The following is a 25,944-nucleotide window of genomic DNA, read 5'->3' as shown; positions in this document are numbered from 1 at the left end:
CATGGTGAAACTTTGTTTTTTTGGAGAGAAGGAAGAAATATTTTTCTGGCAGATTGACTTTGAAATAGAACAATGACTATAGCTCAGATGCGCAAATAAACGTAGAATTAAATTTTGGAGGACAGTGGATTCTAGGACTCTGGAAGATTGGAATTTCTTAATTCCACATTATATTTACTATGCCTTTGTAATTTATTGTTTGATATTGCCCTCTTTACACGTATGCATAGTAGGCCCCACACAACCTTAAAAGTATGCAGCTACATTTCTTAATGGGAGTTATGTATCTTGAGCTCAGTACATTACCAGTGATGATTGCTTTTCCTTGAGTATTTCAGGCAAGCATTTCACTGTTAACCTCAAAAAAAGATGCATTTGGAATGATTTACTGACCTCAAAAAACTGTGTCCCAACATTTCTTTCATTCAATAGAATTGAGGATAACCAAACTCAGCTTTGTAAATATCAGTAGCTGGACAAGAACAAATAGAATTTCTATTTGGTTACATGTATTTTAGAGGCAAAAACCTCTTCTAGTTACTACTTAAATGCACATGAGGTGAATGGCTTGTGTCCACCAAATATCAGTGTAATGCCATTTGATATCAAAAGAGAACAAATTTGCCCAATGGCAACCTATTATTAAGTGCTGCAGTGTCTGCTTTTTAAGTGGGGATTTTAACCAAACTGGAGATAGAAACAGAAAACAATTAGCTGGCATGGTTATGTCTCCTTTGGGACTTGCTTTCAACACAATGAATTCTGAATGCTAAATGTGCCTTAACTATTTGCATTATTTTATCAAAATGTTGTGAAAATAAACATTTTAATTTTTTGTGCTCTTAACAGTATTTTTTTTTATTGTACATCACTTAATTTCTTCCTTATATATAATAGCCACTTTATATTTTTCAGGGTTTTTTTGGTAGGAACTGGGACAACATGCACAACGATTGCATCGTACAATACCACAGGCGTTCATACACGTCTACTGAAATGATTTGCACATATTTTGGTGCTACTAAACCTACTGAAGTACACTGAAGTGTAAGGCCCATAGACCTGCAAGCATATTTTGGAAGATCTGTTGATTATAAAAGACAAATTATCTAGAACATACCTCATATTATAGAACTAAAACTATGAGATTGCATCATACATGTAACGATCAGTCACCAAATTTGAAGCTCAATAGAATGCGTAGATGAGTTGGAGAAGTCCATGATAGCTTAACAGCACTTCTAGAAGACCTGATTTTGGAAATTTACCCTGGGTTTTGGAACTCCTGATGTTTGAAGGTGTTGGATTTGGCAAGAGTTTCATAAAGACTGTAGATTTTTCTTTTAAATAGAAAATATTTCACAGGTGCAATAAAATTTGCACACCTAAGTCAACAAAATATGGTTTTAGCTCAGCATGCATCTCCGTATGCTTTCTATGTTCTGAAAGTCTTTGAGGTACATGCTTTAAGAAGATCATCATATAACGGAAATGACCACTCCAAAACTGAAATATGAGCTGTCAGCATGGCCAGGAACATGCTTGTTATTTTGTACTACCTTCTTGTTAGAAACTGGCATTTGTTTTTTAACACAATTGTAGCTCCAGAATATTACAAACACAAATAAATACATCATTAGCTTTGTTTCAGTACTGATTTTAATAAAAAGTACTGAATCTGCTGGCCAGTTATTCAGGCTGTTCTTAATTTTCATTATTTTTCAGTACTTCAGGTCGTCTGCTCAGAAAAAATACAGACTGTTTAGATTATGCCACAGCTCCATATTTTAGACTGTTAGGCTTAATACAGCTTGCCAATATTGTTTGCATTGATTCTACATGGAATATGGCATAAAAGTATACCATTATTACAATATTGCCTTTCTTTTTTGAAATGTCACATCTGTTTTCAGAAGCAAAAGTAAATCTTAAATTTTAAAATAAGCCATACTTTTAACCTTGTAAAGAATCGTATTTCTAAACTTTTGGTACTACTATATAGATGGTCATAATTACATTATGACTGTGTTTTATTTCTTTAACAGTATTATTATTAAGAAATATAATGACTAAATTCAGTGACTTGGAATAATCACTTGACATGCAGTTCTGAGCAACTCAGTTATATTTACAGCTTTATTTCACTTGCACAGTTATGTAGGGTTTTGCATCCTGTAGCTATTAGGAAAGCATATAAAGTATTTAAATTTTTCCCCTGAATACCATTATATGAAATCAAGAAGTCAATGGGGGGTTTTCTCTCAACTTCCTTTCATTTCAGCATAATTCTTTGAATTAATATTTAATAATTTTACATAATTTAGCTTTTAGACTTTTAGCTTTATTGTCTTGTCTTCTCTGAATCAAGTGAAGTCAAGCTTGTTTTGCAGAACTGCTTCTCTGTAATACCATAGAGTTGTTTATTGTATTACTACTCTTAGTTCTTTTTTGATCTTCTCATAATATTACCATTTATGAATTTCTCTAGCATTCCAAACTGTATAAAATTGACCAGCAGCAAGCTTAAGTCTTTCTTGATACTTTTTTCCAAGGCTACTGAGGTGCAAAGTCTCACAATTTGTCTTGTGTGTAATCTGGTTTTACTTAGCGGATCTTCAGTTACTATTCTGCCAGAAGATATATTATATGCAGTGTGTTTTTATGCATCTTGTTTCTTTCTAAACATAGATGAGAAACATTTCTTGGATCTTCTGAGTTCCCTTAACAGTATTTTTACAGTGTCTGTCTACTTTCTTTCTTCGCTGTTACTAGAAATAGTTTTGTTCTTACACTTTTTTGTTCTTATATTATTTATTTCTTTTTTTTTTTTTTTTGGCAGCTTTAACACTGCCATCTTCTCATGCCAATCTTGTGTACCTAATGACTTTTTAATTTGTTAACTCTTCTCTCCCATTTGTTCTACAGTATTTTTTGCATTTGCATGACCCTATATTTGGGTCATCCAATATTCTTTCTGAGATTTCCCATTTCATGTTTCTCTACTTCACCCCCTTCCCTTCCCCCCCCCAACCCCGTCTGAAAAAAGCAGCCTATGTTGAATACTCTATCTATACGTGTTTGTATTACTTGATGGTATGTCTTCTTTTTTTACCCATGTTGACATGCATATAATCTGGTAATTGTCATTGGCCCACAGACCATTACCATCACTAAGTGAGAAATAACCATAAAAAATGTAATCTTGGTTTTCCTATAGAGTGCTGCCTGACACACCTCTTTGCCTGTTCTGTTCTTCCTAGCAGCCCTTTTTACACTTCCAAATACAATTTATCTTAAGATATCAATTGTGCCACTGAAGTACACTTTCTTCTTACTGGAATTTGTTAAGTAGGATATTCATGCAGTAAAATGTGAAACTGTGTGTTAATTATAGTTCATGCACATTCTGGTTGTATGCATTTTGAAGTGTATTATACTTGTTATAGTTTCGTATTGTAAAGCGTTTTGTGATTGTTCTTAATATTTTTCTATACTATTTATAATCTGGGTTCCATCCTTGAACTTGTTAGTCTCTTCTACTTTTAAATGGTAACAGTTACTTATTTTGTCTTTTAAAACTGTATATAAATATCAATCCTTAAGCTCTGAAGTAGGCCAGAAATGTTTTAAATATTATTTTTCGTATCTAGCTGAAAGCAATGACATTATATTACTGTCATACAAGGTATGCAAATTTGGATCAAATTCAAATAGCATGTCATGTAAAATGGATTTGTTTATTCTTGTTATTGTTTCTATATAGTTTGGATTTCTAAACTAAAAGTTACACTTGCATTTCCAGATAACTGACAAAACCCAAAAGTAAGAAACTGGAAATTAACACAAAGACTCAAATAAATAAAAGGAAAGTAAACAGAGAAAAAAATGTTTTGTTGACCAAAGGCAGTATTTTTAACAATTGTGGTATCACAGTTCATTGATTTAATAATGCAAGAAAAGTAATCCCAAAATAGAACTTCCTTTCCATACCAGTTTCAAACAGTTGGTGCCTTTTTTTTTTCGTTACCACTTCTTAAAAAAATAAGCAAGGCTTTATGGACTGTTCTTTCTTCCTCTTCTGAGATTATGATTAAAAATTGTCTGAGGTAGGGTGTGATTTGGTTATGCTCTTTGAAATGTCTTCTATAATAGTCTTTGCCTACCCCCTACCAGATCATAAACAATCATGTTAACATATCTTTAGAAGTTAATATCCCTTAGGTAAGTGGTAGAAACAGTTCCTGTGTATGCCTCCAGTTCCTTGCAGAGTGAAGTAGAAGAGGTTAGCTTTGCCAGTAGGCAAACCCATTGCGCTCTACACTGCAACACAGAAGAAACATTCTCATAATCAGCTATGTCTTGGCTGATATGTGGCATATTTGAAGAAATTGATCTTTGCTGATCATGTGCTTACTTGGGCATCTAACAAGCAAGATAGATATGTTAAGGATGTTAGATGTTAGTTTTACAAATGTTGACAGTCTCTAGTCTAGACTGATAGTAGTCTCTTCTTTTGAGAATTAAGGGTATAGAAAATTTGTAAATATTGCCTTTTGTCTAAAAAAGAACATGATCTTTAAAGCATTTACTTACTGTTTAGCTTCCAGTAATCCATCTGACATACTTTAATGGCATTAACAGATATGTATTTTGACATGCTAAATGACATAAAGTACTGTGTTTCATATCACTTTTTCAATTTTAACATTGTGAAATATAATGATTTTTTTTTTCCTAGGGGGAAAAGTTTAATTGTTAGAAATGGATGCTAAAGGATTACAAGGAGAAGATAAACTGAAGATGCTCATAATTTTACTAGCATATTTGGTAAGTTAAAAATTAATATTTATTTTTCCCCAGGATGAATGTTGGAAATATTATGTAGGACACAGGAATGGTGTTTTATTTTACACATTAATGCTAGCACTAGAAGTCTTAAACTGATAGATGCAGATGATCACATACACATTTCATCTATTAAAAGTGAGCTTGCTCAACTGATTTGTATCATTTCTTGCTGCTCCTCCCATGCAATTAAAAAATTTTACCTTGTAAGCCTCTTAATGGAAGAAGGACAGAAAATGTGGGTCAATATGAAGGTGATACTGCTTCACTTCAGAGGGATGGCAGGAATTTTAGCTAATTTTCAGTGACCATCTCTTAATACAGTATGCTATATACACAGTTTAGCACTTTGGAGTATTCCGAAGTTGGAATAGCAGAACATAACATAGCATAGCACACAATTGCATTGCCTACTAAGCATACTTCAGCTCTGACTTGCAGAGACAAGCTCTAGAACTAAGGGTAATTAATGCTTCATAGCTATCAGAAAGGCTTTGGTCTTTCAGAAAATTCACAAAATAAGAATTTAGTAGCAATTGTGGAAAACACTTTCTCTGATGGAAGCCTGTATGTAGACATTTAATTCATAATGCTATTGAGGGAGCTCACAGGGTTTGCTAATGTTCCTGGGTAGGATTCCAGTGATTATACTGAGAGTTTGCATGGCTGATGTTACTGCTTATGGTATTTTTCATAACCCTAGTTTCTGGTTTGGTCAGGTAATGTACTTAAATGTCTTTGAAGGCAGAAATTGGATGCTCTCTTGTTTAACCCATTAAATACAAAGTGATAGTAAAATTTAGAATAAACAGTGTTCATACAGGTTTGGGTTTTTGTTAAAGTTTCCAAAAGGTTTGAGTGACCTTTTAAAATCTATAAATATTTACATTTACAGGACTAGGTTTTAGCTATTTATTCAATTGTAATAGCATCATTGAAAAATTAAAAAGTCACAGATAAATGAAACACAGCAATATAATGTGATGTAGCTTCCTGTCAGGAAAACTGTAGCTTTAGTAAATGGTCATGTGCATTTTTTGTAATGCTGATTAAGGTGAGGAATTTAAACTCATGTTCAAACAATTAAGTGTTTTAACATTCCACAGGTATCAAATATCAAGCAGGTCTTCTAAAAATTGTATAATCATTACAAGTCAGTGAGTACTGAGACCTTTTAAAATTCAGGCCTCTATCTTATTTTTAAGATAGAAAAATGAATTTATTTTTCTGGGATAGAGTTCATATAAATTACATGTTAATAACAGATTAGTTGTATTTTGAGTTTACTGGCTTTTTTTTTTTTTTTTTTTTTTTTTTTAAGCTAAATAGGGTAATCTGTGAGACTGGAGATTGCAGAGAGCAAGAATTTAGGGACCACACTGGAAACTGTATCCTCTGCAAACAGTGTGGACCTGGAATGGAACTCTCAAAGGTAAGCAAATCATGCGGTCTTGAATTTACAATTATTGCACTTACGTATGTGGTTAAAGTAATAGATATCTGTACTTATGAGGAAATAGTTTTTTTTATTTTGGTGTTTGAACATTGTACAGTTTTTCAAGAACCATGTTTTCTGGTTCTCTTTATATAAAATGCTCATTTCAGAAAATGATGATGCTATTAATAGAGTAGGCGGTACCATTAGAGGATCTGGGTATGGACTCTCAAAATGATATTTTTTTATTTTCTTTAAAGGTGAGTTAGTGTTACAAAGGAGGGGTGGGAACTACAGGGAATTAAGACTGAATAATCTCACTGTGTGAAGCAAAGTATGAAAAATGAATTTCAAACTAGTAATTTGTACAGACCACTGAAATGGGGGGTGGGGGCTTGGTGCTGACTTTCAGAATCAGTTCTGTATTTTAGGTTTAATTGCTGCTATAGACAATGTTTAAATACTTTCTCTACAACAACTTGTCTTAACAGAATGGTTTATAACAAAATGAATGGCATAAGCACAAAAATACAGAGTAGGATTCACTTGAGAACTGAGATACTTCCTTAGAATGGCTGGGAGATAGGTGATCTGTTTTCACCAGCTCAGTGGCTGGAGCACTTTTGGAAGCGAAATGCAAGTGAGGATCAATTTCTTTGTTTTGCAACTTTTTAAAAATGCTATAAATGGAATCTATATCTTTATGCTGTTTAAAGTAGTTGAGAAAGTTGAGGCCAGGAAAATACACGGTAATATGATGAAAGCACTTAAGCCCTTGTTAGTATTATAAAGAAGGAATGATTGCTATTGTGAGTCCTGTGTAAATGTTTTTTTTTCTTTTAGAACAACTGCATCTCTTCCAAAAGAAAATCCCCTAAAAGTTTCAGAATTGGCAAAGTATTTTAGGAGTGCATAAATTAATAAATAGAGATGAATGGTGACTGAGGTTATGGACTGTGATTCAGTAGAACTAGAAAGTTAACTTGGCAAAATTTCCCGCAAAATTTCCAGCACAATTGCAAGTCTAAATGTAAGTCATGAGGGGGATCGTACTTGCTTTCAGCACAGAGAGAATAGGTGCTGTGTATGAGCAAGGATAGAAAACAATGAAGGAAGATACAGCTGAACCAGGAGGGAGGGATGTGGTGGGATTTGCTAACTCGATCAGTAGAGGTGAGAGATGACAGAATGAGTTGCACTTCATGGGGAGACTGGATGTTTTGGGGGAGCAGGTGTGTTATGTGAGAGGTGTGAAGATGGTCAGGCAAAAGAGTGCAGGCTGCTCTTATGAATGGTGAGCTGACTTGTGAAGTCTCATGCATAGACTTAAGATTCTTTCTTCAGTGTCCAGCTCCTATACCTACATCTTGCCCATTGGTAGAGTGTAGAACTGTGGCCCAGACGTAACTGTGCAGTGTGATTGATACCTCATAGGTGGGGCCATAAAGCAAGAAACAAGTAGCTGCCCTCCCCTTTGCATATAGAAGGGCAAACTCTGTTTTATGCTTTTAATGATAGTGTAAAAAGGATGATAAAGGTAGAATTTAGGGTGTTATTTAGGAGTGAAATTTAATTTTCAGGGCTGCTTTTGTAGGCAAGTATGTTGTGTAGATCCAAGGGGGGATTTTCAGTGTTATTTTTGAAAATTTTTTAACATGAAACATTGCTAAGTCTTGTGTGTATGTGTGTTTAAACAACAGGGGAAAAGAAGCTTTCAGTTTGTGGCTTTGTATTTCTTACTATATTCAGCTATGAAAAAAAGCACAAGTTAAGTATTGTGGTTTGTGTGTGGTTTGAAGAGATTTACTGAGAGTGACACATTTTCCCTGTCTCTCCACCCCCTGTAGCTAGTGTTCAGTGTGTTAACAGAAACATTCAGTTTCATGCTTTAGTGAAGGCTGCTTTCTATCTTAGGCAGTATTAGTTAAGATTTACTCATACAAACAGAAATTTCGAAGTACAGATTTGAAGATGACTAATGGTATGGATGGGATTTTGTTTGGAAGTTTTGGGGTTTTTCCCAGACTGGCCTTAAATTAGTGGACTGAAAAGTTCCAGGGTCTTTAATTTATAAAGGCATTTTATAAGTGGTCCTAGAGCAGTAATATATGCATTGATACAGCATACTTATCTAGGTGGCAAATAGAAAACAAAAGCACGAAAACTAATGCCCTCAGTAATTAAACTTTCAATTTAATAAAGAAATGCTAAACTGAAATAGGAAAGTTATAGTTTGCAACAGTACACTATTAAAGTTATGAGTTTACTTTAACTATTTTTGTTTACAATCTCATAGTCCTGATCCTTAAGACTAGTTTTTCTGAAAAACATGAATGCTTAATACATGTCGATGTGTAAGCAATTCCTTCTCTTGGGCACAAATAGGCTTTCAAATACTTTTTTTTTTTTTTTTTTTTGCTACTACACTAAACTGAAATAACTAAATGATTTTGCTCAAGCCTAAATGTGAGTGAAGCATAATTTCCTTTATAAATATAAGTAAAATTTTATGTGAATCATAGCAAAGGATGTGATGTTGTGGCTGTTACTAAAATGCAGTTGAAAGTAATCTTGCTGAACTACAGCTTGAAGCAGCAAAGTATGGAAGTCAAAGGTCAGAATGCAAAGGGAATAGGGATTTAATGATATACTTGAAGTAATTTGCAGCACAGGGGGAGTTTTGTTTGCTTGGTGTTTTTTACATGTGAGAAAGCAATGATGTAATTATGCTGTAGTTTAATAACAGTTTCTTAATAACAACGTGTCTGTTTTCTTATCAAATGTTTAGTGCTCATGGGTAAAACTTGATACATTGTTGGATGTGGGACCATGACTGTATGTCTAAGTATATAGTAAAATACAATGTTAGCAGTGGGGTCCTTGGTTTGGGTTCCCCTCAAAGTGTTTTAAGCAATTGACTGACAGGTTTCTTTTTTATGTTAGTAACAAAACCCCTCAACCTATATTGTTGACTACAAAAGGCAAACTATTGGGTCATGCAGCAGTGGACTGTGTGAATGGCTAATGTAAACGTATGTCCCTATTTCCTTCCCTGAAATCTCAGTTCAGGTAAAACTTCTACTGCTGAGTAAGCTGAAGCTGACAGGTCCGATGTCAAGGACCCTTTCTTTGCTCTTATTTATGAAAAACTATTTCATGTTAGTTACAATCTAAAACTGTAGATTTCTTTCTTGTTATTAGTGACTTAGAAAAATATGAACTGTGTTACTTTCAAAAGCCAAGTACAGTTAGTAGGCTAAACACTATGAAAGGAAAACTGGAGTTCTCAAGACAAAAATTAAGATAAATACTGTGGTACAGATGGGTACTATGATTAAATGCCTTGCCACTGAATTGATCAGCAGTCAACATGTGCATGTATTTTCTTCCTTTTGCCTTTATTTAAACTGAGTACATGATGTTACATAAATCAAAACTAACACATTGTTACCTAAATGTGGTATATGTGGGTTTTACTTAAACTTCAGTGGGATTTTTATTGTGGATTTATAAAACCCAGTTAAGTAAATAGTCATTACTTGTCCTTACACTTACGGGAAGACACAGTGACACCTGAAGATCAGACTTAAGAATTTAACATAGGCTGCACAGGTGACAATCTATGGTTAAAGCCTAATCAAATCAGGTCCTGTGTGACAGTCCAGTCAGTTCCCATGTTGCCAGATACACTCAGATATAACACGGACTTGCATCAACAGGATTCCTTCTGACCTGGCCTGTTCTACAGTTCCATGAGGAGAATTTCATTTGAGTTGCAAATTAGTGCTCAGTCTATTGGATTGACCTTCCTGTCTGCATAGATAAGCAATTTCAGACACCCTTTACAGCATGAAACAAAAAAACCCAACAAACAAAAACCAACCAAACAACAACAAAAAAAAACCCAAACAACCCAGCCTTATTTCATGTAACTGGTTCTAAATTTAAACTATTCTGTTCAGCCCTTCCTGTCATGGTTTAGGGGGACTCTCTTTTTCAAGAACATTTTTAAAGTAACTTTTCCCTAAAATAAGAGAAAACAGTACTCTCACTTTTCCTGTCAGATTCCCTATCAAATGTAGTAACAGCAGCACTTTTAAAGCTGCAGTAGCTTAAAATTTAAATCCATCAATTACTTGTTGATTGTATTTTTTTATAAAGTACTCTTAACATATTGTCATCGTAAGAGGGCCAGCTTTGTTATGGTATCAACAGTTTAGCACTGATGAGTAAGGGAGTGAAAGCTGCTTCCCCTGTTTGTTTGCTTCTACTTATTTTTTGTTTTGATTTCGGTGTTGGGTTTGTTTTTAATAAACTCTATAGCCTTTTCTTCTCATAAACATGAGTCCTTCCTTGGCAATGTTTATGAAGCCATTGAACCACTGAAATAGCTTCATTTTGAGTGTATGGGGATTTTGTTTGGGGGTTGGCTATTTTTTGGTGGTTTTTTTGTTTTGTTTTGTTTTTAAAAGCTGTGCTTTCTCTGGCGTGGGAGATTGTATCATTTCAGAAAGAAGTGTTTGCTTTGTGTGGCTCAGCATTATTTCATTTCTGAATCATTTATTAGAGGGCAAAGAATCATGAAATAAAGCAGTTTAATGTCTTCCATTCTTTAAATGACTTCAAGTCACTAGTGCCTGAATAGTCATTGATGTGGCTTGATAGTAAGAGCCTTTTTGTCTCATCTTATCAGTAATGTGTTTCTGTAAAAATCATACCTTATGTATGATTCAAATTTATACAAATCACAAGTAATGCAGAAAATACAGACTGGGATAGTTTGGATTTCAATGTTTTTCTCAAAATGTTCAGTACAGAAACGAGAGTCCTTCCAGTCCTTTCAGCATAATTTGCTTTTTAATAAATAAATAATTAAATCCATAACTGTCTTTAGCTTCCATGTATTTTATAATATATATATGTATGAAAAAGCTCAGCCTCATCAAGCTTACACTGCAGCTCAGAACTTTAACTGTAATTCTAGATTGTTTTGTCAACAGACCACATCTGAGGCTGTAGTTCAGTAACACAGAAATAACAGTTTTGGCAATAGCAAGTTCTTTCCACAGTGCCCTACCTGCTGACAGAGTAGATTTTTAGGCTGTACTATAGAACAGATCACTGAACTCGTCATTTTTAACCTGGATCAATCTCATAGACAGACTTTCAGCTCAGCCTCATCACCAGTTCTATCAGTATAATTAAGGAAAAGTTATGACGGGGGGCGGGGGGGGAAGCAGAGATGAAAGGGAGAGGAGTGCCTTCAACCAGCATTGCCACCAAATACAAGATAAATACTGTCACCAAGAGACTGCTGCTGTACAGAGAGCCTCTGGGAAAGAGGAGTTTGATGGCTGCTGAGGCAGCCTATATGTTATTGGTTGCTTCCTTGCACCGGGTATATGATGAAGAAAATGGAGACCTGCATGTTAGCTTGGAAAACGAATGGTGAATTAAACAGCAAGGTACTGTTTGAAGCTACTCCTGAATGTAACAGTCCTCATACAGAACACCAAAGGTGGTGTGCCGTGTCTGACATGTTCTGGCGAAGTTATGAGAGCAGCTGGTAACACATTTAGCACTCACTCTGTAACTTTACAAAGCAAGAGAGCTGCTTCTGAGGAAACCTGACATATCTCGGTTCAGGAGAGGCTAATGTGTTTCGGGGTGAGTCTCCTGGAAGCTAGAGCAGCCGCGGGTAGGCATGTCAAATTTACTGAGAATGAAACTTTTCTAATACTGACTTTGCACTTAGCCACGGGAGCTATATCTGACGTTTACAGCACACTGTTGAAGCCTGTCCTGCTCAGAGACTTCTGCTGATAGATACAGCTGATTATTACTAGATGAGGCTGATCCACAGTCTAAGATACTTTTGGAAGTTAAAACTGTATGCTATTTAATAAGGCCATATACTCAAAGGTATTACTAAAAGCTTTGTTTTCCGGCACCAGTGTAGTGCTGCAACCTGTTATATGATCTGACATCAGTTAAAAGTGTCTTAATAGCTGGAAGACTTTCTTGAGAATACCCAAGTATTCTTGTAATCATCATGGCCTAAGTGGAACTTCTCTGTGTTGTACTGTCTAGGGACTTACGTAGGTTGTGGTTAATCAGTGGAACTAGAAACAAATTCTAAAATGTACTTGCAGATTACAATCTTAATGATGCCTGAAAGCATTCTTTTAATGAAATTTAAGGTTATTTTAATTGTAAGAATGTTTAAAATCTAATTTACTGTTCATTTACTTTCTGTGTTGCATTCAACTTTTAGGGAAAAACCATACCACTTAACTCTATTACCCTTTGTAGTCTGCTATACTTTTGGTTGTTCTGTCTGAATCAGGTTTTGGGTAGTATATACTAAAAGAAAATGTTAACAATGCCAAGGTAGTACTTCAAGAGGTGTCTGTATTATTGTATGCTTTTAGTATTTTTAGCTTGAAATTAAGTTATGAGTTTAGTTAACTAGGTTGCTCCACATTCCTGGCTGGCCTTAATGAGTCATCTCACTTGATACCTTAGTGAAACCCACTTCGGAACAAAGTTTTTCTGGGGATACATGCATTAAAGGCAATGAGATGTCACAATACTGGGATAGTGGAAGCTCTATAAAGAAAATAGAAGTGCATTTAAATTCTGAGGATTTTTTTTTAATTAGTTTTAATGTAGTTTTCTAAACAAGTGTTTGGGTTTTCATGGCTTGTACTGTGTATCATTTGAGAGAGAAATATTTCACCGATGTTAGCTGGTACCATTGATGGTAGCATTGAAAAGGGGAAGTGGAAAGGCAAGAGTGGGCTAAGTGTTCTTCACAGTATACTTCACAATAGAAGGAATAAATATAACATATATTTACTTTTCTTCTTCTTTTTTCCTAGCACAAAAATAAAAAATGGGTTTTTGAAATCTAGCTAATTAAAGTTACAAGTTTCATTTCTCTTCTCTGCAGTCCTGAGGTGAACTGCCACAGGAGACAAGCAGTCTTTTAAAAATATGAGTGGGAGTATAGAAGAGGTGAGGGGAGTTGGGAACTATTCAGATCTCATCAGCCATATAACTTGACAGCTTCATAAATAGAGCACTAAGAAAACTGGTGCACATCAGTTTTGCACATGTACAGATAAAAGATGAACAGTCAATTGTTTGTGTCTTTGCTGGACTGCTGAATTATAAAGACCAGGATTTCAAAGGGTTTGAATCCATCGTCTAAATCATATCCTTCAGTTTGGGAATGTGGTTAATTATGAGTACACAGCTGTTTGAAGTTCTGCCTGGTTTACAAGCTTAAATATTTAGTTGCACCTGCCAGGCAGTTAACTACCTCAAATATTATGTGAACATAAAAAGCACATACATAAAGTTGTAGTTGTTGTGGATTATATCTGCAGAATTCCTGGCAAGGATTTAGAAGCCATCTTTGAAAACACTGGAGACCATAAATTCCTTGGGCAGAAGACTTCTTCGTGTTGCATCCACCATTTTTATAGCTTTAGAGCAAACCATTCTGCTTTACAAAGGACCACTAAGATATGTCCATACACCCAGCTATAGCAAAGCAGATCTGATACAGCTAGAAACAACTTACTCAAGCTTTGGTAGTTTGGGCCAGTGAGTTGAAGACATTTAATTCTAACTTTGATTCCTGGTGTTTGCTTGGTTTTGATCAGAAACTTCAAAGGTAGTCTGGAAAGCAAAACTTATAATTAAGTTAATTTAGGCTTTATATGTGAAAGTTTACTAGGACTTGGGAGGGACTGATTCCAAATGATTTATCAAGAGATCCAAATATATATGGTTGACTGAGCTATATAATATATCCTATAACACTACTATTTAGATTATCTAAATAGAAAGAATAAAGAGTAGGTATTTAGAAAGAATGTGTTCAGGAATAATGAGATTTAATGAAAAAGTCTAAATAGATTTAGGAAGAGCAAAATCTCCTAATAGAAGTTAGTCTCATTCCAGTCCCCGGTGGTAATGATATAGATTTGTATATAGTCTTATAATCATATAGCTTTGTATATAGTCTTACAATTGCATAAATGAAATTGAGTGTAAAACTGAACACAATGAGATATTTTTAGGTGTTAAAAAAGAGAACTGTTAGAACTCCCATTGTTTTGGCTTTGACTCCTAAAAGAAAACTGTTATGGTTTAAACTGGTAGGTTTGAAATAAAATGGGACAAAATGTTCTGTGTCTGAGGTAAATTAGAAAAAAATAAAAGGAAATATTTTTATTCCTTTTGCCTATCAGCTTTATTAGGGTCTGTATCTAGCAGTAGGACTGTGCTCTGCAGTGTATGAAACTGTAGTATGCTTTTTTTGGGTGTGACTAACTCAAATGATTTGACTGTCTGCCTCTTTTTTAATTCCTAGGTCTAAATACATAGGAAGAAGACTATTTTTTGTGCCTGTTTGTAGCTGCTTTCTTAGAATTGTTCATTTTCTGAGTACTTGAGTGCTTGTTGCTCTTCAGACAACAGTAAAGATACTCTTAACAAAAAAGGAAAAAATTCTTAGAATGTCCAGTAAAATGCATCTGAAGGTGTTTATTGTTAGTCTACCATTGCAAATTAGATGTACTATAAAATATATACTGGCCATCACAGAGCTTGTCCCATAGATGCTTTCTCAGTGTAAAACCTTGGAGAATCCTGAGTGCATTTCTAAGGTTCAAAGCTTTTTTACTGCAGTAGTTTTGCTTCAGTGAACAACTTTGGAGAAAGTTGTTTATATGCATCAACCATGGACATGTGGAGGAAACTGGTGGAAACCTCTTAAGTTACCCAGTTGAAGATTACCTGTAGTTTTCCCACTGGGAAGATGCCCTATTCTTCCATGAGACCACATACTGGAGAATGAGGTCCCCACCTTTCCTACCTACTCTGTTCTTAAGAAGTCCTTTTCAGCAATTCCTTGTGTTCCTCTTACTGTTTTGCAGTGTGTACTAATTCATCAAATCTAACACCAAAATACTGCAAAAAATTAGTAGGAAATGCAGATGAGAAAAAGGAATAGCAACTTTTAGTAACTTGATAACTCTGAGAAATAGTGACATAAAAATCAAATAGATTGATAGTTCTTGATTATCAGTTTGTAGAATTCAGTCCCCACACTCTTACTTATTGTTGGGTGAAGTGTTTCATGTCCTTTTGTAAATGAATGGAAATAATTTCTTTAAACAGCTAAATCTGGGAAAAATAGCCAATCATAATGATATTCCTTGCATAGTAAAATATCATGCCTCCCTGTGATCCACAGAGCTATTAAACTTGCTTCCAACAGTTTGAGAACTGTTAGACCTGGAGTGGACTGAGTTTCTGAAATTCTTAGTGGCTAAGCAACGTTTCATGCCTCTCTGATGGTAATTAACCAGCTCTGTTTTATTTGGTAACAGAAATTCTAAGCCTTTGAAGATCAGTACACTCTCTTCGGCAATTAACTTTGTTCACCTTAGCTATGAACCTTGATATCAAAGTGCTTCTTTGCTGTTTTTGTAACCGAGTAAGTGCCTTTATACTTCACTTGTCCCAGTTTCTGCACTTTCACATGACTGACCTAATTAAAAAACAGACAGCTCAATAATTCTACCATAAGCTAGTTATAATGAAACTGTGGGAGTCCTTGAAACCCTTTATCATTCAAATACACAGTGGTTTCATGAATAAAGTGGATGACTAAGTATTACTTATAGAAGTAAGAGAGATTATTAGCAGTGGAAGACACATTTGAACTTGCTGAAAGGATGGCTTTTGTCTCTAGAAAGACCTACTCTCAGTAATAATTACACTAGGTCTTCATTTTATTCCAGCATTCTCTTGTTGTTCATGCTTTCAGTGACTGAATAGCTTGCTACTGCTTGTTAATCCCTACAGGAATGCGGCTTTGGATATGGGGAGGATGCTCAGTGCATGACATGCAGGCCAAACAGATTCAAGGAAGACTGGGGCTTTCAGAAGTGCAAGCCTTGTCTGGATTGTGCATTAGTTAACCGGTTTCAGAAGGCCAACTGTTCTGCCACCAGCAATGCACTATGTGGAGACTGTTTACCAGGGTAAGTCTGTTTCTGAAGATGAGACTTGAATAAATTCAAAACTAATTTGCATTAACATTTGCTTATTCATGTTTTCAAGATGAATGTTTGTATTCTTTATGTATTTACGAAGGTCCTAGGTTCTAATCTTGGCCTTGCCAACAATTTGTTGTAAGATCTGAGCATGTATTTTTCAGAATTGCAGTTTTAATTCTCATCTATAAAAATGGTTTGATGATTACCTACTGTAATCTGTAAGATCTGTAAGACTACTGTCTACACAGTGCATGAGCAAAGTACTTCAAAATATTGAGTGTTGCTGGGGACATACTTCATTGCTATAAAGAATTAACCATTTGGAAGCGTATACAGTTATCTTCTTGCAGACTGATCACATTATTTGTTTGCCTTTTTTACCTTTCCTTAGGTAAACGCCTAATAATTCTCATGCCTATATATTTTTTTAGGTCAAAAGTAATGGCTGTGGTTTATGCTTCTGAATTTTCTTCACCATATTGGTAAAATCATAGAGCATGATACTGCCTAAGAATCATAAATGGATCTGAAAGAATTCAGATCAATTCTACTGTTATAAATACCTGCCCCTACCATGAATTTGTTAAAAGGCATTTCTGATAGTTTTGAACTATGAATTGGTTTAATTCATAGGAGTAGGTTATGTGAACTGATTTGGAATTGTAACAGCCTTTGTATTTCAGAGTATATATTTCAGAGATGCTTAGTTCATACATTTGTTTCCTATATAAATCTCAGCCATTTGATTGTGTTTATGTTTGGATACTTTTTTTTTTATACCAGCTATCAAATACTTGAACACTGTTGAAGCTCCTACAGTTATTCCCCTCAAACCAGAAGTAAGGTCTTTTCATTTAAAAACACTTAGTAAAGCTTTGGTAACATGTTAGTTTTAGTCATGGTATAAGAAGGCACAACTGCAGGTGTTAGATGTTACTCACAACCACTTTTGATACTACGTGAAGCTTCATGGTGGATTGATTTATGCTCTTACTGCATATTAACAAGTATGTGTTATAGAGCTTATTTGGCTGTCAGTAGGAAGATTTTTCTTCTTACAGTGTAAACAATATAGGCTAAATTTTGGAAAAACAAGAAAGGAACAAAAAGAAGCCAGAATAAAATATGAATGTAGGGGGACCTGAGAATGCTTTTCACTAATCTGGTCTAGAATGTGTTCTAGATATATCTGTTGAGTATGTGTTAAAATGAGAGCTATTTCCACAACCTGCTTTTACTGGCAGCAAAGTTGGAAACATGAGGAGAAAGGGAGTCATGGCTAGGAGAGTCGCATGTTACCCAGTCTGGAAGTTTTGGGGAACAGAACTGTAGAACATACCACCACTCATACCTGTCCATCAGTTTAGATGCTGCTTAAGCATCCCTGTAGTTGGTAAGCTCTTCAAACATAAACTCAATAGTAAAGTTCTTGCAGGGTCTTTAGAATAAAATGTGTCCTTGGGTATGACAGACTTTTTTTTTTTTCTTTTATGTTTTTGTATTAATTTCATTAGAAATCAGTATCTGGCTAGTTTGTTTGCTCTACAGTTTTCTTTTATTGTTCATCTGTTACTGCCTGTAGCCTCCCATTGCTATTACTTACCTCAGAACCATCTGAACAGTACTGTGTTCTCAATATCAATTTTTTCATACTTTAAAATGCTGCTATCTAGGATTTTTGAAGTCTGCAATTAAGTGAGAATATGGGAACAAAGTGGAGAATTGGATAATGTAGATTGGGACTCGTGGTCACTTTCTTAATTTGCATTCATAGTCCATGCACATTGTGATTTTGGTTGGTGGTGAAGATCTGCCTGGAGGAGCAGCAAGAGCCAGAGAGGGATTATTGGTTTGTTGAAACATAGTTCTGAAAAGCCATATTTGTTGTTCTACAAAACAAATGGAATAACCTTATTTTCTGAAGATTTTTGTCACACAGCATGTTAAACTTCATTGCTGATGCCTTTCTGTCCAGGTACAAAAATGAAGCAATTTGAATTATCCTCTAGCTCAGAGAAGGATAAAAGTATCTTGGGGAACTTAGCTGGAAAGCACTGACATCTGGTCCGTTATATACTGGTAGTGGTGATAATTACCTTGTAAAATCTTGTTTCTTTTAGGAGAGTTGTATAGATTTATCAGTTCACTTTTGTCTTTTTAAATGTGCAAAATAAGGTTTTATGATTCTTGTCTGTTGTGATATATGTGGAAAACAGAATATTGTTTTCTATCTGAAATCTCCAGAATTGTTTATTTTTTATGTGAATTGCATTTGGACTAACAGATCTACAATTTTTCCTCAATTTTCTTTAGATCTACTGCTGTATTATTAATAGCTACTGTCTTTTGTTTACTTTTATTTTCTTTTATTTCCTGATAGTTTGCTCTGAGACACAGATTGACAAAAGTCTGCAATTATGGAGGATCTTGTTAAAACACCTGATTAATTTTGTGAGGAAAAATAACTGTGTTTGATTAACTGGGTTTTGGGGTTTTTTTCATTCCTTTATTTTCTAGATTTTATAGGAAGACTAAGCTTGGAGGCTTTCAAGATATGGAGTGTGTTCCTTGTGGTGATCCTCCTCCTCCCTATGAGCCTCACTGTAAGTGCTGTTTTCCTGCTATTGGAGTGGGATTAACTTTTATGGTTTACAATGTTTTCTAGTTTAACTTGAAATCTTGGCAAAAAATGACAGCCATAGCTACGAAAAATTCTTTTAAAGGCTTATTTTCTCATTAGTAAATAATTTTGTTAACGCATTTCAGCAGTTAGATAGATCCAGTACTATCATTGCAAAATTCCATCATATGACCAGTTACTTGAGGATAGACATTCCTGTCATACCAGGTGTTTAGAGAGTCTTGACTCCACTTCTGATGTTGTCATATTAATTTTAATTTCTGGTTTGTGTTAATGCCAAGAGAAAGGCAGTCTTCCTAGATCCCTTGCCTGTTATCAGGTAGGCCTCAATGAGTATGAATTCTTTCCTGACACCCAAAAAGGGTGATTTGTTGATACTTTTAGAAGTGACTTTAGTACTAAGGTTACAGTGAGAGAGAAAAACATAGATAGGTATCTTTATAGTTCTGTGGCTTCCCGTCTATTTCTCTTATGGTCTGAGAGAATTTTATTATATACCTCTGAATCTGAACAATTTAATTTTCATTAAAGATTGCAACATAGATTACTATAAAAAGAATAACTTAAAATGTTTGCACCAGTAACTTCTGCCTATGTAACATAAACATAGAAAATCAATTGAAAATTTTTCAACTATTTTTGTAGTGAGAAAATATACTTTCTCTAAACATTTTTAAGATATTATGTTCTTCATAGCAGACACCATGGCATTTGATGCTAAGAAGGAAATGCTGGTCTTGACATACTTGAGCAAATCGCTTCAAATTCAATGAGTTGCAGAAGGTATTTCTAGACAGAGTTTGAATGCAGACAAACATTTTAATACACACATTTATTTTAATCTCCCTAATTGATCAAATTAAGTATTATCCCTTTCATTTGCTTTTACTCTCTTTTTAGTTACAAAAAAGTTAGTGAAATGTGAAGTGCAAGAGTGTTATTCTGATCTTATAAATTCATTTTATGCAGTTTTTCCTCTTTTCTTGTTTGTTCCTTTCGTCTAAGAAAACATGCTATTCAAACATGAATTCTGCTTTCTGGCACAATTGAAGACAGGGAAGAAGAAATTACCTCCCTTAGCTTTCTGCTTTGTTTGTTCCCATCTTTTCAAAAATCACCAGTTTGGGGTTTTTTTGGTTTGTTGTGGGTTGGTTTTTTTGGGTTTTTTGGTGTTGGTTTTTTTGTTTGTTTGTTTGTTTGTTTGTTTTTAAGATGATGAAAGAATGGTTTCTAAATCTTCTGAAATATTTCAGAATTGCTTAGTTCATAGTGATTTGGCTTTTATAATTGAGTCTAAGCTTGAATCCTTACTTGAACCCTTAGGAAGCTACCACTAATTTTAAGTGGGCAATAGAAAACCCCATGGAGAGGGCCATTGTGTGTGGCACAAACCATTACAATCTTAAATAATGGAAATACTCCCATGAGGTACAATTACCATATGTCACTGTAGTTTTTATAAGGCTTTTGTTCAGAATTTGTGTATTGGATCTGTTTGAGATTTAAAATCAAACAGGTGGAAATACCTCAGGTTTAAGATGAAGTCAAAACATGATTCTATAAGGAATTATAAATGATGTGTGAAAGCAAGCTTTTTGCACCACATGCTGAAAATGTTTCCTGTTTATTTCAGTGATGAATATATTTTGATAAGATGCTTAAGACTTGAAATTAAATGGAGACAGATCATTAGGTGCATGGGGCAAGTTCTCAGTGATCAGATGACTGTTCTAATTCTCTACTTTTCTTATCCTTCTTTCTTTCCACTGTGAAACAGAAAGTCAAATATTAGTGCAGCTCTTACATTACAGATGAAAAGGAAAAGTTTAAATGTCCTGTTTCAATGAATTAATTGTCCTGTGAGGTGTGTGGCAATCTTCTGTTTACTTAAGAACATTACTATAAGGGCACAAAGGCTCACAGCCCCCTACCTGGACTAAAGGTTTGTGTTAAATCTGAGACATGGATCAAGTTCTTTCAGCACTAGTAGCAGTTGATTATTACCCAGTTAGCTATAAATCTAAATACTTGCTTTTATCTTCTTTCTTTCTGTAGACATTTTAAAACAGATCTGGTTTAAATATTTACTTGTGAAAAAATGAGTTTGTGAATTGCTAGAGGCAAAGTTGAAAGGATTCTATAATGAACAAGTAAAGACAGTATTAGAGGCAAGGAGAATTACTATCACCTTTGTGTAAACTTTAAAGGGGACACAATGACTTATGTGTGTTTTTAGGATGTCAGGAAATTAAATACACAATGATAGAGTTATATTTTAATTTGCTTAGTTCAAGTAAATAAACTCTAAATACCAATCCTATGTATAACATCAGCATCTAAATATTAGGTCAGAAATGAAAGCATGTTTTTAAAGTTACTATTTATGTTCATTTGTAAACTGAAGACATTTTTTTCTCACCTGAAGACTTTTTTTCTGCTGAATGGCAGAAAAGGAGTCCTTTGAATTGGGAATTAGAGTGAAAACTCTATCAATCAGAGATGTAATTTCTGAATAGACTGTCCCAAACTGGTATCTGTTCAGCAGAGAAACAGTGATGCAGATACAGTTCAATGATTCTGTTTTCTCAGCATGAATTTAGGCTTGCAAAGTTCACTCACTTGTCTGCTCAGGCCAGCATTGTGCTGCCTTAATAGTTATGTTTTAGTTGCTAATGAAACTCTTCAGTAAGCTAGATTATGATTCTATCCATGATGTAAAAACTATTAAAATAACTCTCCTTTTAAGGTTATTTTTAATCTCATGAGTTTGTTAAACCCAAAACACTTGTGGTGGCACAAGTAAAGAGATGTCGGAAAGGCTAGGGTAAGAAGCAGATGATCTTCCGAAGATACCATTGCTTTCTTTGAGCAAGAATTATGCTTTCAGCAAGTCTGTCTTAGCCAATAAACAAACTAGAAACCATACTCCTTATCTTCTTTTGGTCATAAGGAGATGGCAGATTAAAGTGATAGTATTATTTTATCAGATTGGCTATGTCAGCTATTCCCTCAAGTTTTTCCTGTTGTATTGTTCAATTCAAATTACAGGAACAGCATCAGAATCACCAGAATCCTTTAGCCTCTGGACAGGCTTTCTACTAAGCAGAAGAACCTGTGACATTGAACTTTTTCGAGCTGCATTAAAAAAGTAGTTCCTGGCAGTTCAGCATACTGTTCCACTCTGGACCAATCTACAGTCCGTGGTGTTCCCCTGTTATGTGCAAATTCAGTCTAGAATTTGGCTGTACAAACAGTTAAATTGTAGGAATGAAGGAAGAGAAGAAATGAACCCCTATGTGCCAGGAGCATTTTACAGCCAAATCACCACCAAAACAACCACCTTACCCTGTTTTTTTACCTTTTTTTTTTTTTTTTTTAAATTATCTGCACTCCTAAAATAATAATACTTTGCACAGTATGTCCAGCCAAACTCATTCTTCCTTCTCCAGCTTGTCTTCATGACATAAAGAGAGGAGCATGGGAAGCCGAGTGGGGACAGGATGGGGGCGGGGTACCATTCTGTGTGCAGCTTGGGAAACAAGCCTCTATATGTTCCAGGAAATAAACAGATTCTTTGCTTCAATGAAGCAGAAATGTTTTGTGGAATAAGTCACAGCAGTGGAAATATCTATGGTTTCATTGTAACATCATATGTCTTTGAAATAAACTTGCACTTGAGTCTAAAATTGCTACTTTTTTTGCCATGAACCATGTTTTGAGATACTGATTTCAGTGGTAGTGGTTTCAAATATAAAGCGTACCCAAAACTAGAATATAAACAGTTCTTACAAAGATGAGAAGTAAGAGTAAAGACTGCAGCTTGTTGCGAGAAAATGCATATAATAGGTCATAGTGGAAACACTACATTTTCATGTGAGGCATCCATATCTTACCCGCTTTCAGGAGTTTCTTTAAGGAATTTCTACAGCACTTTGCCTCCAATAAGATTGTCACAATGCTCCCTTGACAGTTTTCTTATGTAGGTTTATTATTATTATTATTATCAGTTTGCTTCTGTATATTTGCAAAATTGTTTTTCTGAGAATCAAATGTAAGTGTCCTAAACTGCAGTTGAGTCTCAGTCTTTAAATCTATAAAGTATGTTGTTTCCCTAATGAAAGGTGCTATTTAAGGGATGAAATCTGGTGGTATTTCCTTCTTCTTGGTGTTGAAAGTAGCTAGTAAAGGAAAAGTAAGATTTGGTATAAATGTAGTTATTTACTTTTACAAGATTAGGATCTGTGATTTCATAAACTTTCATGTGAGTGTAATGGGTATTTGGGGTACGCAAGGACTGTACTTCAGAACAAAAGATAAAAAGCTAGAAATTACAGTACCCTGCATATTGTAGGGTGACAAAATACATGATTAAAAGTAAAGGGGGTTTGGAGGCTTGTTGGCTACATGTGTTCTGTAAAATACTTTTGCTAGTGGTAAAAGAAAAAAACTCCCAATGTCTCAGCTTTGCTGGAGTTTCATACATTATTTCATTAAACGTAAATACAGTGTTTTAACTGGAGAGTAAGTTTTGGATGACATTCAATTCCACATTAGTTCCTCTGTTTACATAGTGGAATTTTAATTTACTCATATCACTTTCTTCCTTCTGTTTACAGAATTTTGTGATTTGAAAGCTGTCTGACTCCAGTTAATGTTTTTCCAGCTATTGAGTATTTCTGTAATTTTTATTTGGTTGTTTTATACAATAAACTTCATATTGCTAATCAAAGCAGCCTTTGAAAGTAGACTGCTTATGCATATGAGGCAACTGGCCACTGAGAGTATATAGCATGTGAAAACGTTTTTAATTATTTGGTTCTATTCCAACATGTATGTCCATCTTATTTCAGTATTTTGCCTGATTTGGGCTTACATCATAGCATCTCTCACAATCCTCTTTGCTGTTCTGGACACTGTGATAGAAAGCAGCTGGACTACTGTATAAACCTTTCATTTCACAGTCATGAGGAGTGACAACTAATTTAAGTACAGCTAATAGCATCAATAGCTTATAAATATCAGTACTGCTTTATTACAGAGACATTAGTTTTCCATTATTTCATAACTGAAATGTAGTAAGTCGGTCTGATATTTTCCATATGTGACCTGATGGTAGAGTAACTTATCTTCAGGAAGTCTGAAACAAATTTGACTAGGTGTTTCAGAGAGATGAGAATTGCTATTCATGTCTTATAAAGTTTTATTACAGTTTTACTTCTTTCACTCATCGTAGATCAAAGAGTTAACCTAGGAAACCTAAATGTTTTCAGTTCCTTGTCTTTAATAATTGTGATGCTTCTGACCCACTGGGGAAAGATTCATGTACAACTTAGAGTCAAACAGCTTCTTTTCTTCCTATTCTGAATTTGTATCACATGCTTGGCTCCCCTCCTGAAACAAAAAGTTGCAAAAAGTGGGCAGATTTTTCCTTCTTTTGATAACAGAGATGTCGCCCATAAAAGTAGTTATGATAGTTCTGAAACATTACTTAATGGAGAGGAAATTTAAATTCATTGCATAGTTCAATCATGTTTGAAAACTTTCTCCTTGCCTAGTTCAGAGAGTTTTTTTACATAGGCATTCCCAGCTTACTTTCACTAGCTCCTGTTGTCTGTACCTCTCATTTCTGTGCCTGTATCTATAGAAGTACTTCATTATGTAGCTTATTATCACTAAATATATATTATTACTCCTCTTTCTCCTATTAAAAAAAAAAAGCACAGAGTGCACTAAAACATGGGGTGGGGGGGAGGGAAAGGGTTTTCAATAGAAGAAAATTTAGCTTAGAATTGTTAAAATGATATTGCAAGGAGGTACTAATTCCAAACCCAACAGAACTTCTGTGTAGGCAGAAACACTACCAAGGATTTGGTGGTCCAAAGGAACCAAGATTTGGAAGCCAAAGCACTCAGGTCTTCCAGTCAGTCTAAACTGTCAGACTTTTGTCTACTTTCTTGCACTATCCTTAAATATTTTTTTCCACGCAATTTTCTTTTTGCAGAGGAAAATGTTTTATCAGAAAGATTTCTAGTCGTGTAATATAGCTTAGTGCTGCAAAACTGTAGGTGTGAGAGCAGTTCTAATGAATTGATTCATTTACTATTAACTTTTGCAGAACAGAAGTGCTCAGTATAGCATGTCTGCTGTATTACGAAAGATTTCTCATTTGAGTCCATAGTGAAAAGATAGCAACCTGAACAACTTCAGTAATTCTAATGACTGTTTGATATTTCCTGATCTTTGTTGAAACTTTTATAGTGGCAGTGAATGGGGTCACTTATTTTGTGCCTGATACCTCAAATCTAACAAATTTCTTTACACAGTGAAATTTTATTTCACGAAGTGACTTTCTAGTAACCCAGTTCAAGCTACAAACTAAAAGAACTTGGCTAGTAATGAATGCTTTAGAAATATGCTAAATTATAGTATAGGCAGCGTTAGCCTTGTCAAGTATTTGGAAGTACTTAAGGCTTAAATATGCAAATAGGCCCAGAATCCTGGCTCCAGTATTACATCACCAACTGTCCTGCTTGACAACTACCTAACTGTAAACACTTTAGAGCCTAAGGGACCTACAACCATTCACAAACTATGGTCTCCCAGGGTATTCCACTGATTCTGTGTCCAGGCGACTTTGCAGTTTTAGATTAGGCCAAAATGATTGTGGTTCATCTGCTTTCCCGACTGCCATGGAAGGAAATACATATGCATGGCTGGGCAGGAAGCTCTCAATAGTTTCCTAATTGGAGAATACATTACACATTCTCTATCACAGTCAATACAAGAGGTAATGGAATTGGAATTTAAGGAGTCACTTATGAAGTTCTTTGTACACTTCAGTGTAAAAACTTTTCTTGTTAACTTCTTTTTCCTTGTCATGTTGACTAACAGTGTGTTGGCTTCTTGTCCTTACTCTTCGATTCTTACATCACAAGTATGCTCCCATC

At 34.9% G+C, this 25,944-nt stretch overlaps 1 protein-coding gene across 1 annotated transcript in view; it reads left to right on the top strand.

Moving 5' to 3' along the window:
* Window positions 1-4,736: 4,736 nt before the first annotated feature.
* TNFRSF19 (tumor necrosis factor receptor superfamily, member 19) overlaps window positions 4,737-25,944 on the top strand; it is a 42,287-nt gene continuing 21,079 nt past the window's right edge. The window contains exons 1-4 of the mRNA XM_010020312.1: window positions 4,737-4,827; window positions 6,167-6,277; window positions 16,163-16,341; window positions 18,874-18,959. Coding sequence (XP_010018614.1) covers window positions 4,762-4,827; window positions 6,167-6,277; window positions 16,163-16,341; window positions 18,874-18,959 — 442 coding nt within the window. The 5' untranslated portion in view covers window positions 4,737-4,761. The remainder of the gene's footprint in view (window positions 4,828-6,166; window positions 6,278-16,162; window positions 16,342-18,873; window positions 18,960-25,944) is intronic.

This window comes from Nestor notabilis, unplaced genomic scaffold, assembly GCF_000696875.1.
Source record: "Nestor notabilis isolate BGI_N333 unplaced genomic scaffold, ASM69687v1 scaffold3668, whole genome shotgun sequence".
Lineage (NCBI taxonomy): Eukaryota > Metazoa > Chordata > Aves > Psittaciformes > Psittacidae > Nestor > Nestor notabilis.
This window is presented reverse-complemented; position numbering and strand designations above follow the sequence as displayed.